Source organism: Lissotriton helveticus, chromosome 8, assembly GCF_964261635.1.
Source record: "Lissotriton helveticus chromosome 8, aLisHel1.1, whole genome shotgun sequence".
In the NCBI taxonomy this organism is placed as follows: domain Eukaryota; kingdom Metazoa; phylum Chordata; class Amphibia; order Caudata; family Salamandridae; genus Lissotriton; species Lissotriton helveticus.
The window spans coordinates 1,522,577,067-1,522,591,403 of record NC_136069.1 but is presented as its reverse complement, the minus strand read 5'-3'; the positions used below and the strand labels follow the sequence as shown (position 1 = coordinate 1,522,591,403).

General features: G+C 45.3%; 1 protein-coding gene across 1 annotated transcript in view; it reads right to left on the bottom strand.

Moving 5' to 3' along the window:
* ALG8 (ALG8 alpha-1,3-glucosyltransferase) overlaps positions 1–14,337 on the bottom strand; it is a 125,009-nt gene that overhangs the window by 89,989 nt on the left and 20,683 nt on the right. Inside the window, exon 3 of the mRNA XM_078658496.1 lies at positions 7,044–7,237. Within this exon, the coding sequence (XP_078514622.1) occupies positions 7,044–7,237 (194 nt within the window). The remainder of the gene's footprint in view (positions 1–7,043; positions 7,238–14,337) is intronic.

The following is a 14,337-nucleotide window of genomic DNA, read 5'->3' as shown; positions in this document are numbered from 1 at the left end:
GGTCCAGTCTTAGAATCAAGTTAGCCTCTCCCCTCATGACTTCTAGTTTATATCAACATGTTCCCTAAACATTAGATACCAGATAGGGTTTAGGTACATGTCGCTCCGACCCTCCAGACTCTAGTCTCTGCTCCTAGCACAGAGTTCGTAGCCCCCAGCTTCTCCTAGTAACACGTCATTGCCAGTTTTCGCGCACCATTAGGTTAGAGGTCCCGGCTCCTTAGGTAGCCCCCTCCTATGTGTCCGCCCATTCATGACATATTCTGTTACGTTTTACTTCACATGTCTAAGTAAACTCCCAGTTACACCTCTTTTTACTGTTATCTCTCGCGACTGCTACACGTCATGCCTTCTGCTCCACCCACTGCTACGCCTACTGCAATGTAATGCTATGTGTTTGCGTTATGTATATAAATGAATGTCTTGTTATTGAATGTTAGCGAGCTCATCCCAGACCAAGCCCCGGCAGCTGCCGGGCCTCTTTTCCCCTGTCATCCTGTTCCTATGCAGGTTGTCCTGATCCTGTCCTTATGCTGTAATAAACCTACAGAAACTCCTACTACCTCGAATCTTGACTCTTATTTTATTGAGCTATCTGTTATTCATTCATTCATCCAAAAATAGGGTATTATTTATTTATTTACCACACTTCAGTGGTGCCGTGGAAATTTTTGGTAGGCCAGCTAAGGTTGTACATCCGTATTCAATCCTTGAGATTACTAATGATTGTATTGCCAGTTTGAGATCTGCTGGTGAGATGAATGGTTTCACTTTCCTTAAGTAGTTCAGGTGAAAGCGGGCATTTTTTGCCATTGAGTTGATGTGGGCTTTCATGTCTAGGTTTTTATCTAATGTGATTCCTAGTGATTTCGCTGAGTCCACTAGCGTAGGGGTGCAATTCAACGCTGTGATCAATCTGGTCCATTCTTCTGCGTCTGAGTGGTTCTTTGGTGGTGAAATTAGTAGGAATTCAGTTTTTTGTGCATTGAGTTTCAGGTGATTACTTGTTAGCCATCTCAATGTCATTTTTAAAGTCTCATTCAATAACTTGATGTCCTCCAGGGAATCGATCTTGATGTAAATTTGCGTGCCGTCCGCGTACATGTGGTAGGATATGTTTGCGTCTCGGAGGATTTCTGTCAGTGGTTCGACATACAGGTTAAAAAGTGAAGGAGATAGTGTCGATCCTTGAGGGACTCCGATTGAATTCGGACATGATGTGGATAGTGTCTGGTTGACCCAAAATCTTTGTGATCTGTCCTGAAGGAAGGATTCAAACCATTTCAGCACATTTCCCGTCATTCCCATCCTGTAGTGGAGTCGGTCTAGTAGTTTTTCATGATTTACAGTGTTGAATGCAGATGACAAGTCCAAGAGAACTAGTAGACATGTCCTATTGTGGTCAAGGGCCTGTACTGCGTCATCGACGATATGTAGGATAGCTGTTTCCGTGCTGTGACCTGTTCTGAATCCCGACTGGCAGTCATCTAGCAGCATGTAATTAGTGATGTGTTGGCTCAGTTGGTTTTGTACACATTTCTCGATTAGCTTGGCCAGTAATGGAATATTGGTAACTGGGCGGAAGTTATTAGGGTCTGCTGGGTCAGCCGTTGGTTTCTTGATGATCGGGGCCACTTGGCCTGTTTTTAAGCATTCTGGAAGGATCCCTTGTGCTAGGGAGGCGTTTATTATTTTTGTCCATATCGGGATGATGATGTGGTTGATTTTTTGTAGACATTTGGTGGGGAGTGGATCATTGTAGTGGTTATTTGGTTTGATATCCGCTAGTGTCTTGGCGATGGTATTCTGATCATATAGCTCGAAGGTATCCCAGTGCGCTTTGTTTTTTGCTTCCTCTTGGTCAACTGTCGGTGTGGCAGTGCTCAGTCTGTATGGTTGGTTGTGCAGGTGGTCCGCTGCCGTCTTGAGTTCTATCTCCAACTTGTTGGCCTTTTCGGTGAAAAAATGTGAGAATTCTTCACAGCTTAACTGGGTTTTAGTGATTTCTTGGGCCGATTTTGCTTGTTTGTTGGATTGTTGCTTTAAGATTTCGAATAGTTTCCGTGGTCTGTTTTTGGCGTTGTCCAATTCTGATCTAATATATTCTTTTTTGGTTCTGAGGATCTTTTTGTTGTATTCGTTTCTGATTTTTCTGAGTGATTTCAGTTCTGGTGTTGCAGGGTGTTCTCTCCATTTTCTTTCTGCCATTCTTAGTTTCCTTCTATCATCGTTCAATGAGCCATTAAACCAAGGGTTCTTGTCTTTTTCCGAGACTCTTTTCAATTTTAGAGGCATAGTGGTGTTAACTATGTTTGTTACTGTTGTAGTGTAATGATCCGTTAGATCATTCACATTCTGTAGGCTGCTAGGTGGTTTCAGATCTTTCTCACAGTTTTCTACCAATCGTTCAATATTCCGGTCTTTAGTGTCCCGTGTCCACTTTTTGAGTTTGATGGGCTGCGATATCTTATTCCTTCCTAATGTTGGAATTAGGAAGATTATGGCGTGATGATCCGACCAGTCGCACGGCATAACTGAGTGGACCACTATGTTCTTGTTTCTTGATAGTATCCAGTCTAGTGTTGCTCCTTTTGAATGTGTTGGCTGTGTGCAAGCTTGGACTAGATTTAGATCAGACAGGAAGGTTTTAAGAGTGTTAATTTGTTTGTCCTTCTTGTCTTCCCAGTGTAAGTTAAAATCACCTAGGAATATGTTGTTAGAATGAGTGTTAGAGTTATCCGTGATAATCTCCATTAGTTGGTCTATGAAGGTTTCATTGTTTCCTGGAGGATGGTACAGGGCATGTAGTGTGCATCTTTGATTGTCTATTGATTTAATATTAAGACCTAGATTAAGACCTTTGAAGTCTTTGTGTTCAGGGGGCTCTGACCCCAATCCAAACCAGACCTAGGTGTCTTCCTGCCAGTGCAGGTATGGGCCCCAGACGCTCAGCAGGAGGTGGAGCCATACTTTTGTGGCAGCAACACAGCCCTCTTCACATCCAGGGGGGCAACTCCTCCCCCCTCACATCAAATGCAGGCCAGCATGTTGCGGTCTCACCTACCCCTCTCTGAGGTCAGGACACTCCCCAGACCCTTTCACATCCAAACCCAGATGGTCAATACACAGGGAGAGGAACACAGGATGGTTTAATATAAGAAGCCAGCCACTTGTAAAAGCGTGGTTTCTAAGCACACAATTCAAAAACCATCTTCACAAAAACATGTATAATTAAATTCTGAGTTCAGGCACACTAAACTCCATCCCTCCATTTTATGCCTATGGGGAGATATGTTGGAAACATGTGACACAGCATTCCCCATTCTGTCCTATCAGCAAGATGGCCTTGCAACAGTGAAAAACGAATTTGGCATTCTTTCACTGTCGGGAGGACATGGTACACACCTCAGTACATGTCCTACCTTTCACATACAGTCCATCCTGCCCAGGGGGGTACCTTGGGCCTACCATAGGGGTGTCTGATGTGCATAAAAAGGGAAGGTAAGGCCTGGCAAGTGGGTGCACTGGTCAGGGCAACAAGGCAGATAACAAACTGCGCGCAGGCACTGTAGTGGCAGGCGTGAGATCTCTTTTTAGGGCTACGTGTGTGGGTGGCATAATTCATGCTGCAGGCCCACTAGTAGCATTTGCATTACCAGCCCTGGCACACATAGTGCACTTTACTCGGGACTTTACTAGTAGGACAAACATACCAATTATGGACAACCAATTACCTTAACACTTTATACAGGGAGCTCTTGCACTTTGACACTGATCAGTAGAGGCAAAGTGCCCAAAGCATCTAAGCCAGCAAAACGAAATCCATTACAGCATCAAAAATGGAGGAGGTAGAGGCAAAAAGTCAGGGGTAACCACGCCAAGAAATGCCAGGTCTAACAGCTCCTTTCCAAAATTCAAGTAGGGAGGGGCAGGACCACATAATATGGAGCATTTCTGTCCTGTGTTCTCCACGTCTGGGGGAAAAGATGCTTCAGTGGCCCCAAAGGTCCCAAGGCTTTTACCAGGGATGAAGTACACTCTATGCAAGAAGTAAAAATGCATTAACTTAAGTCTGGCGTTTCATGAGACTTTGTATGTGTTAGCGAGTATTGTGGCCCATTCTGCCTCAGTGATTGGGATTGCAAGGTCCTCCTCCCATTTCTGGCGTAATTCTACTAGTGGAGTAAGAATATCAGCCTGCAGACATGTAACTGCCTTGGTCCTGCAGCTCGCAGTGCAGAGAGTCTAACAACATTGGTGAGCTGAGGGGTCAGCTGTGCCTATTCTCCTGTGGTCCCACAGCATCGCCACCACTGCCTGGTGCAACAAGAACTGTTCCTGTGGGATTTTAAAGGTCTCCTAAAAGTAATCAAATGCTAGTAGCACCCCGTCCCTATTGAGGTCTCCCACACATGTTACTCCGTTCGAAGACCATTCCGCTAACCACTGCGGTGCCCCTCCTCCTTCTCCAACCCCCGCAGTGAAAGATCTGGTGAGTTAGGCAAGCGGGCCCGGGTACGTTGCAGGCAGCTCTGCCAGCACCGCCGGACAACCCACAAATCCATGAGCTCTTCCCTTAGTGGGTGTCCAGGCACCAAGAGGACGTGTAACAAGAGTTGGAGGCTCGGGATGCTACCGGGAGCATCTCTGCCAGGGTTCACCCGCGATTAAATCCAATAATTGGACCGCATGAGCACCATCGCTAGTTAGTAGGCCTCAAAGTATGGTGCTGCCAACTCGCCTCAGTTGTTGGTCAGTGCAGTTTGAACATTACCACTCTATGTCTACCAGTCCAAGTTAGCCTAATTATTAGGGAATCCAATTCTCTGAACATTCTGGGGGAATAATGACCAGAAGAGTGGAAAAATGTATAACCTTTGAGGGAGAGCCACCATTTTTGCTACTGCAATGTTTCTCACTTCAGAAAGAGGCAGGGTCTGCCAGAAGTCCACCCCTCCCAGGTGTTGCCTCTCAGATCTCGGGGTTGGGGCTAGTTTCTGCAGAGAGGGAATAGTTGAGTTTACTGCCAATCAATTCAGAGGCCTAAAGAGCTCCAAATTGCTTCAGAAGTGATACCGCCCTGGTTAAGTCCACATCTACATCTACACAACCGAGCACCTGTTGCCAGCTAGTGGCTCGACTGCAATGGCAACAATAATGGAGCAAGAAGGGCAACCTTGCCTAGTTCCCTGTCCTATAATATACGAGTTGGAAATAACTTTGCCAGTGCGAACTCGGGCTCTGAAGCCCACTCTAAATATATGATTATGTTCTGGAAACAATAGGCCTGACTTTAGCGGTCCAACACAGTGACCTTATTTGTTTTTTAACTACATATTATATTTTTGTATAAAAGAGAAACAATAAAAAAACAGAAACATGATATAAGTCTTTCATAAGCTGGAAAACAGACCACATATAACCAATCAGTCTTTGAATTTAACAGCTGTAAACCCAAGACATAATATTCAATAATGAAAAACCTCTCACTCATTCTTCCTCAGTGCACAACCAAAGGTCCTTATTAAGAAATCAACAACCTTTTCAAATAAAGCCTAGCAAGAATGTGGAAGCCCACCCTTAGAGTATGAGGCTGTACAATGTGCTAATGCAATGTATTCAATTATTCTTCAAAATATATGGACCTGGGTCTCAGCTAGCAAAGCACTTCAAATTTCAGAATTTAGGCAACATTCGCATTTTTAATACAAATATACGGCTTGAGAGGAAAACTCCAAATCAGGATCAGAAAGGATGGAAATATACCAGATGGCCAGAATAACCACGGTCTAGGTAAAAATGTTAAAGACCACTGTTAACCGGCCCAGCTGAGTTATGGTCCACCTGTGAAACAACTTGTAGGCAAGTAACAATAATCTCCTACACCAGATGCAGAAAGTTCTGCAATGTCAATGAGTCATACCTTATTGTTAACATGCCATTTGCATAATAGAATACAGACATTTGTTTAAAATGCTTTTTACGTGGGAATCTATTAGTGTGAAGGTGAGCAGTAAATAGATTGAGTTAACGTCAGGCAATGAAGGATCTGTGTTCAACTCCCTTGGTGGTACTTTCGCCCAAATCCTATGGTACAACAACTGAATGCCCCTCAGAAAGTGGGTGGAAAACAGTAAGGAACAACAATTCAAGGTGCATGTACCCATGCATTATTGGTGGCTTGTTCTTGAGAAGCAAACATGTTTCACTTGCCAATATAAAATAATTCAAGATTTTAGATTGTTTTTTCTAGAAACCCCTTACTTCATAAAGAAGAATCTCATCTTTTTCTGCTCTGTCTTGGAATGCAGTCAATACTATTCGGGTGAGAATCACGCTAAGTGGGCTCAACATGGACAATGGTCTATTCAGCTACCGTGCCTTTTTATACTCCAGTACATATAAAGATCCATTATAGTTTTCAGGTAAAATACCCATAGACCACACCACTTTGCATACTGCCAGGAACACCGCAAGATTACATTTTAATGAAGCTGTTGCTTTTTCGGAAAAACACAGTGCCTGATGTTTCCACCTTTTGGCAGTCGGTAATTCACAGCCTGGAAGGACATTAAACATCGATTAACCATGATCTGCTGATTATAGAGGATAGGCACTTGGCCAATAAAGAACATGATATTATTTGTTATTTATGTGGGTAAATACTTCACTGGCAGTCACAACATGACAGTTCTGAATAAGTGCTTGTAAACTGGAGTTTATTTTTCTTCCTTGCTTGCTTAAGTCAAACAAAAACAAACCATACTTATCAATGCCTAAAAGGGAGCAAGAAGTGTAAGTGGCACTCTCCATTCGCTCCTGGATTACAACAATTTGGAAACCAAGGTTTTTTTCCAGCTCAAGAGCATCAGTAGTTAAAACAGTGGGTGTCTGAAGCCCTGAAAAGTTCAAATATATTAATTCAGATTTAAAAGGAGAATGTTAATGAACATATGCATTGTCTACCATTATCAATCTGTAAAACTATCAGTAACCATTGCTACAGTGCAGAAACATAACAGGATGGATGCTCAGGTACTTACTCACTGACTGCATATATGAAGAGGATATCAGTAATGATAACAGACAATCGCTGGAAAAGAACGGTTTCAATACTGGCATAGTTCAGGTTCTTCACCACCAACATCTCCTTATCAAAGTATTTGGCCAGGTGTGAAAGGGCATATTCAAACCAGGCAAAGAATGGAGGGTAATCCAACGTCCACTCGGAAGTCGCCTGCCAGAGAGGGAGAGACAAAGCGTGAGTGAGTTCCAATCTTGTGAATGCTTGAACACTTACACTGTGAGACATACCTTAAGCTTTGATCAGAAAGGAGACTGGTAATCAAACCTGAGCTTGAAGAACACTGCTGATAGGAGACATGCAACTCTGGAGAAGAAAACAACTATCAAGCTCACGACCAGGACAGGTAAAAGCCTAGGGGATTCAAGTATAAAGGGCTTTAGCATTCACAAACCAACAGAATCTGTAGAAGAGATGATTTGCAAACACTGATATCCCTTTTCAGCTAAACTCACTTGTGAATTGGAAAACGTTTCGGTCACGTACGTCACGTACGGTTTCGGTACGTTGAGGCCGGCCTCAGGGGCGCTGCCCTTGAGTGGATCACTTCCTTTATCTCGAACCGCACTCAAGCGGTTCGCTTAGGGCCTTTCACTGCTTCAAGAACCACCTCCACTTGTGGGGTCCCACAGGGATCCTCACTTTCCCCTTTGCTTTTCAATTTGTATCTGCGCCCCCTCCTTCACCTCCTAAAACAATTCAATGTCACAATCTTGAATTATGCTGACGATTTACAGCTAATTTTCCCTCTGAATACTCCTGATTCAGTCGCCCACTTTCACCAAACTATGCTTATGATACAACGCTGGATGAGCTTAAACCACCTCAAGCTCAACCCGGGTAAAACCGAGTTAATTCTTCCCGGGGACAGCAGTATCAGCTGGGGCCCTCATTATTGGCCTTTGAGCCTTGGTCCTGCCCCAGTCCCTGCTTCTTCAGTGAAGAGCTTGGGTGTTACACTTGCATCGGATCTTTCATTAAAATCTCAAGTCGGAGCAGTTGTTTCTGCTAGTTTTTACCAGATTAGGAAAATAAAAAAGATTGCACAATTTCTGACATACTCAGCCCTTATCCAGGTCACCATCGCACTGGTACTCTCCAGGCTGGACTTTTCTAATAGTCTGTACCTGGGCCTTCCATCTGGCCTTTTAAAAAGACTCCAACTAGTGCAGAACCAGGCAGCCAGACTTGTTCTTAAACAACCTAGGCGGTGTTCCATCTGGCCTGGCCTAGAACAATTACACTGGCTGCCTGTATCTCAAAGAATCATGTTTAAGTCCGGCTGTATCATATACAAGAGTCTACAAAACATAGGGCCTCAGTTCATCAATCAGTTGGTCTCCAAATACAAGCCCACTCGCAATCTTAGATCCATCAATAAAGACTTGCTGGTTGTTCCCTCTTACAGGAGAAAGCGTCAGGGCGGCAGCTGTTTCCATTACTTAGCTGCTGTCCTATGGAACTCCCTACCACTTTCCCTTCGGCTCAGCCCAGACTTTCTAACTTTTAGACGTTCTTATAAAACTTGGCTGTTCAGACAGGCTTATTTTCAGTAAGTTGTTGTGTTAGGTTCCTACTTCAACAACGCCATGAAGCCCACGGGCGTACGTGCGCTTTACAAAAAAACCCTAACATAACATAACATAACACTAAATTGGTTTAGAAATGGTTTCAGACTCTCTATTTAGAAGGGGTGTGTTTTGGGTGTCCCTATCAAAAAGCGATTCTGACCCTGTACATCAATGTTTTGCAACAATAATCTAAGTCACAAAATACTGAAAAGTTACTGACAACCAAGTTGTTGTGGGAACTGATTCGCAACCTCTTTCCCTTTCTGAATCTTGAAAAACGTTTCAGGGAGAGTCAACTCTCAATTAAACTTTTTGTTTTAAACAAAGTCCCATTTCCTTCATGGAAAAAAGCTGCATTAACCTTATATGCCACCTTCCCAGTGATGAAGGCCAATAGCAGTGGATAGCAAATGCAACTGGACGACTAATGAATATTAATTGGGCAGGTAGTTCTGCGACCCTCTGGATTTGGTATTTTTTTAACCAACCTATTTGTACATAGGTCTGTTCGCAAAATACAATTCCATTCAGGAAAAGTCAATGAGCAATTTGCGACTACTTTTCTTCAAATTAAATATTAGTACAAAAAGCGCCTAGTATACTATTAGAAGAGTTTTCATTCTATTTTTACAACAGTACAGATAGAAAGTAAACATTCATTTGCAATTTGTTTTCCCTGATAGCTACTTCACTAAAAAGAATAATTGATTCATCTAAATGCAATATGACTGACCTGTCTTGTGATGTTAACATACAACCATTCTTTAACCTCTTTTTACCTAGTTCATGACTGGCTGTTTGGTCTCAGGCACTGTGCTGCATTGATCCTATATACATGAGGGGTCTGCCATTCCACACCTATCCAAGACACCGGAGTTTGAGTTGGGGCAAATGTTGTAGGGTGACAAATGCTTCGGGGGGGGGGACGTTTAATGCTACGATGCATGTAAGATATTGGTTTTTAGTTTGGTCATTGTTTATGCATGCGCTGCTCTAGGAGATGACCTCTTGCAATCACTCCAGCTTCTCAGCCAACTTGTGTGTGTGGCTTTTTTTTTGGCACACATTGTATTGGCCATTGCTTGTGGCTTTTAAAAATTGAAAGTACACTATTGGCCAAAAGCGGGTGCATGTCCCACCTTTCCCAGTAAATGTTTCCTCCCACTCCCTACAGCTGTCGGGAACAAGCAGTGGTGCGCAGGGTGCCATCTGTTCTGGGTCATATTATAAAGCTTTCGCAGGTGCGCTTGTTGGTATAACTAGTCACAGTCTAGTTGTCTGGAATGAGCTGCCTCGGGGCACGGCATCTGCTCGAGCCGCCATCAGCCTTCTCTTTCCTGCCAAAGCTTCTGACATTCATGTGCTAATGACTGGGCCTGGTGCTTCGCACGCACCTGCACAAAACGTGCCCCCGTCCTTTCGCACACTAATGTGTAATGAAAATGGGGTTCCGTACGGTGGGTTGCTGCAGGAAACTCGGTCACAATGTTCGACAGTGACAGATACGCTTCTCAGAACGCACAGGTGCCGCCTGCACCAGTGCCTGGACACTAGTGGTTACTGGTTCTGATCCAGCCAGGGCTGGGGGTTTCCGGTCTGTGAATGTGCCTTCTCATCATTGTAGTCATGATGGTGTTCCCCTTGGCTTCCCCCTGCTCATGAATGCGACAAACCATTGAAAGCTAAGTGAAGAAAACCTCCCCAGCACAACTTGGGGTAGGTAGCCTTTTTGTGACGGATTCCATAACAAATTCTGTGTGAAAAGGAAACGGGACATACAAATTCAGTTCCAGCGAGCTCCTGTCATAGCTACGAACAAGTTGTTGTTTTTCCTGTTGCAGAGCAGTATGGTTCCGTGTGGAGGGGTTGGCCTGGCGCCCAAGCGCTGTTATGCAATCCTGCTTCGAACACGAACAAAAGCAATATTTCTGTTCCGGGAGGCACAGAGTGTTATCTGGGATAGATGTTACTCAGTGATAGCAATCAGAGGATGAATAAATTAGCAAGATATGAGCTGGCACTGAAGGCCAAAAAGCAAGTTATGTTTTAAAGCTAATGGATACCAAACGCCCAGCTGATTTTCATATTTTAATTTCTTTGTAGTGTTTTAATTTTCTTTGTGATGCATAGCTTGCAGCAAGTCTGTTTGAGGGTCAGATCCTTTTTTTGCAAGGGGCATTTACTGAAGGCCCTGTGTATCCATCAGGTTATGCTTGGTGCATACTAGTGTTGCAGTCCTGTCAAGTATCACGCATCGAGTGTGACACTAACGCATTTCAGTGTGGTGCTTTGCATCACCGCACTGAAATGCATTGTCACGCATTTGATGCCACTCTCTCTGCTGTCATACATAGCGCTACTAAACTGCATTACTGGCCAGTAGACGCTGCTAGCTTGCGAATGCGCGCCAGAGGTCACTTGCAGGCCGGGGCGCGTATTTTCAGCAGCACCGTCACAGCAGTGACTGAGGCTGCTACAATGTATCTAAAAACCCTAGTGCATTCCTGCCCAGCGCGGCGCCAGTCACAGCCTGACGTCAGGGGCCGGGCAGTACGTATGCTACGTTCTGATGCCACCTTTTGGCGCACGCGGGGGTCGTGGCTGCGTAGGCAGACGAGTGGTAAATAAAATGGCAGGTCTGCTTGCACCACAGCGCTGAAATTTTAAAACGGACATGATTGCATCGCGCAAATGGGAGCCAAAACACATGAACTACGACGGATGCTGGAGCCCGGATAAGTAGTCACAGCACGGACCGTGTGCAGCTGCTGAAAGAGTATCCAACTGGAAAAGAGTGAAATGAGACTTCCGGCGCGCGTCTGATTATACCAGGCAGAAAGTTTTAATTTTGCTACCAAAGGTGTGGCGGGTTCCGAACTATCGGAACTACTGCCAACTTGAGCGGAACACTCCTTAGGAGAGGAGACTGACCTGCCTGTGACCCTCCATCTCAAAGGCTCAAGAAACGTGGCAGCTCAAGATGTGTTAACAAAGCTGCTGGTCGAAGCGCTCAGCTTTGAGCCCCCCAGGCACCTGTGGAATGGCAGCAGGAAGGTTAGTCACCACTGTGCCCTGTTTTAATTTGACATTTTTATTATTCCTAAACATTGATACACACACAAGAAATTTGGGAGCCAGTGCTTTTAATCCCATTTTGTAAAGTGAATGGATGAATAGCATTGACAACATGTTGGCTCTCTTAAAATAAGTGATTTACCTTGGGACTGATTTGGGGTATTAATGAATTGAGAGAGTATAATATTAATACACTACATCAGCGCACCCTCGCTGCCCGCTGTGAGTTATGTGACTTGACTGTGTGTGCCTCAGCTGAGACTTGCCCAATGAATACCCAGTGCCTGTCAGTGTTCGCGAGTCAGCTGACTTTATTGATTTAGTATTACCTTTTTGTATTTAACTGCGCATGTCTGCAAATATGCACAGGACTTTAATAAAATACTTCCTCGAAAATACTTTTTTAATATCCTGATTGCACATTTATATAACAGTACGATCTGGTTACAAGGGCATTAGTGTAGTGCACCTCCATTTCTGGTTCTTTGGAGCAGTTTAAAGATCATCTTGTAGTTTCTTGTTGCTCAGACGGCTGTAATTTCTGATATTTTTATGTGTGCCTAGTTTTCTTCATTGCTTGATTTTGATTGCGAGAAAGTGTCACTCATAGTCGTTCAAATGCCACTCATAATTACAATGAAATCATGAAAATGTCACACATAACAATCTGAAACCTTGGCAGCTATGGTGTTGCTCTAGTAGTATCTGCTGCATATTTACTCTTTACTGATCCAGTTCGTTATATATCTATCTTTGTCAGCACAATGCAATAGGTCTCGCTTTTGTGAGAGTTTAAGCTATTGGCATTGTAAACTACATTGCCTTGTATTTACCTGTTTTTAAAACAGCAAATAAATAAAAGGCATTGTCATTTACAATGCCAATAGCTAAAACTCTCGTAAACACGAGACCTATTGCATTGCACGGCCCAGTCAATCCAACTCACCAGGAGCCACAGCGCCCCTTGCACCACAATGCTACGCTGCAGCAGCACCTATTACTCCATCCATTGGACATCTCTCTCATACACACATATACACACCTCTCTGCAGTCCCTGCTCTGCACCCCCAGGCCAGGCCAGCACATACAGCTCCACCAGACCACCACTAAGCTGCACTGTAGCAGCTCCTATCACTCTTATCCCGCCCAGCCCCCCCTGCCAGGCCAGGAGACAGCTCTTACAAGCCCCTACAAGCTCGCCAGCTCTGCCCTGCAGCAAACCCTTTTTCCTGTACAGGGGCCCACCTATGTCTATGAAAGCATGTCAGTTCTACCTTGCATAATCCCTGTAAATCCAGCTCAGGGGCCCACACTCAGCTCTCTGCCCCAACCCTGCCTCACAGAATGCCCCAGCTATGCCAACACACACACACACCAATCCCTGATCTGCAGCGCCTATTCTCAGTTCTGCCAACACACCCTTATCTGGCGTGTAGCACCCAGAGTGCAGTACTAGGGCCCACATACACAGGTCTACCGCAGCACCCCTCCTCTGCCAGCAAACACCGCTCTGCCGCCTGCCTTCACTCCGGGCCTGCAGCGCCCCCATTCCAGCCACAAGAGCCATAGGCGGCTGCCCTTAAAACATGAATCAATCCTCCCAACCCGTCTATCGACGCACATCTCTTACAGCGCCCCATGAGCGTCCCTGCTGCATCCTCTTACTCCAGTCCTGGACATGCCCACCTCCCACAAAGCTAGTCAATTCTGCCCAGCAACGCCCTTTTTTCCAACCCTAGACATCCCACCCCTACTAAAGCTCGTCAATTCGCCCAGCAACACCCTTTTTTTTAACCCTAGACATCCCACCCCCACTAAAGCTCGTCAATTCTGCCCAGCAACACCCTTTTTTCCAACCCTAGACATCCCACCCCCACTAAAGCTCGTCAATTCTGCCCAGCAACACCCTTTTTTCCAACCCTAGACATCCCACCCCCACTAAAGCTCGTCAATTCTGCCCAGCAACACCCTTTTTTCCAACCCTAGACATCCCACCCCCACTAAAGCTCGTCAATTCTGCCCAGCAACACCCTTTTTTCCAACCCTAGACATCCCACCCCTACTAAAGCTCGTCAATTCTGCCCAGCAACACCCTTTTTTCCAACCCTAGACATCCCACCCCCACTAAAGGTCTTCAATTCTGCTCAGGGCACACCCACCCCCACTAAAGCAGCTTGTCAATTCAGCCCTTACTGCTGTACAGGGCCCTTACTCCAGTACGGGCCACATCCACTTTCACTGAAGTTTAGCAATACTGCTCCTTATTGCTGTACCCGGCAAGCCAACCTACCCGAAAGTTTGTCACTTCTGCCCAGGGCATATCACACTAGCTCGACAATCGTGCTCTTATTCAACTCCACTCCCACCTCCCTCCACCTCCACTCTCTCCTCCCTCCACCTCCAACTCCACTCTCCCACCTTCACTCCCCCTCACTCCCTCCACCTCCCTCACTCACCCCCTCCCTCCACCTCCACTCCCCCTCCCTCCCTCCACCTCCACTCCCCGCACCTCCCATCCCCTCCCTCCCTGAACCTCCACTCCACTCCTCCCCTCCCTCCCTACACCTCCACTCCCCCCTCCGCCCTTCCTTGCATAAACAACAAAA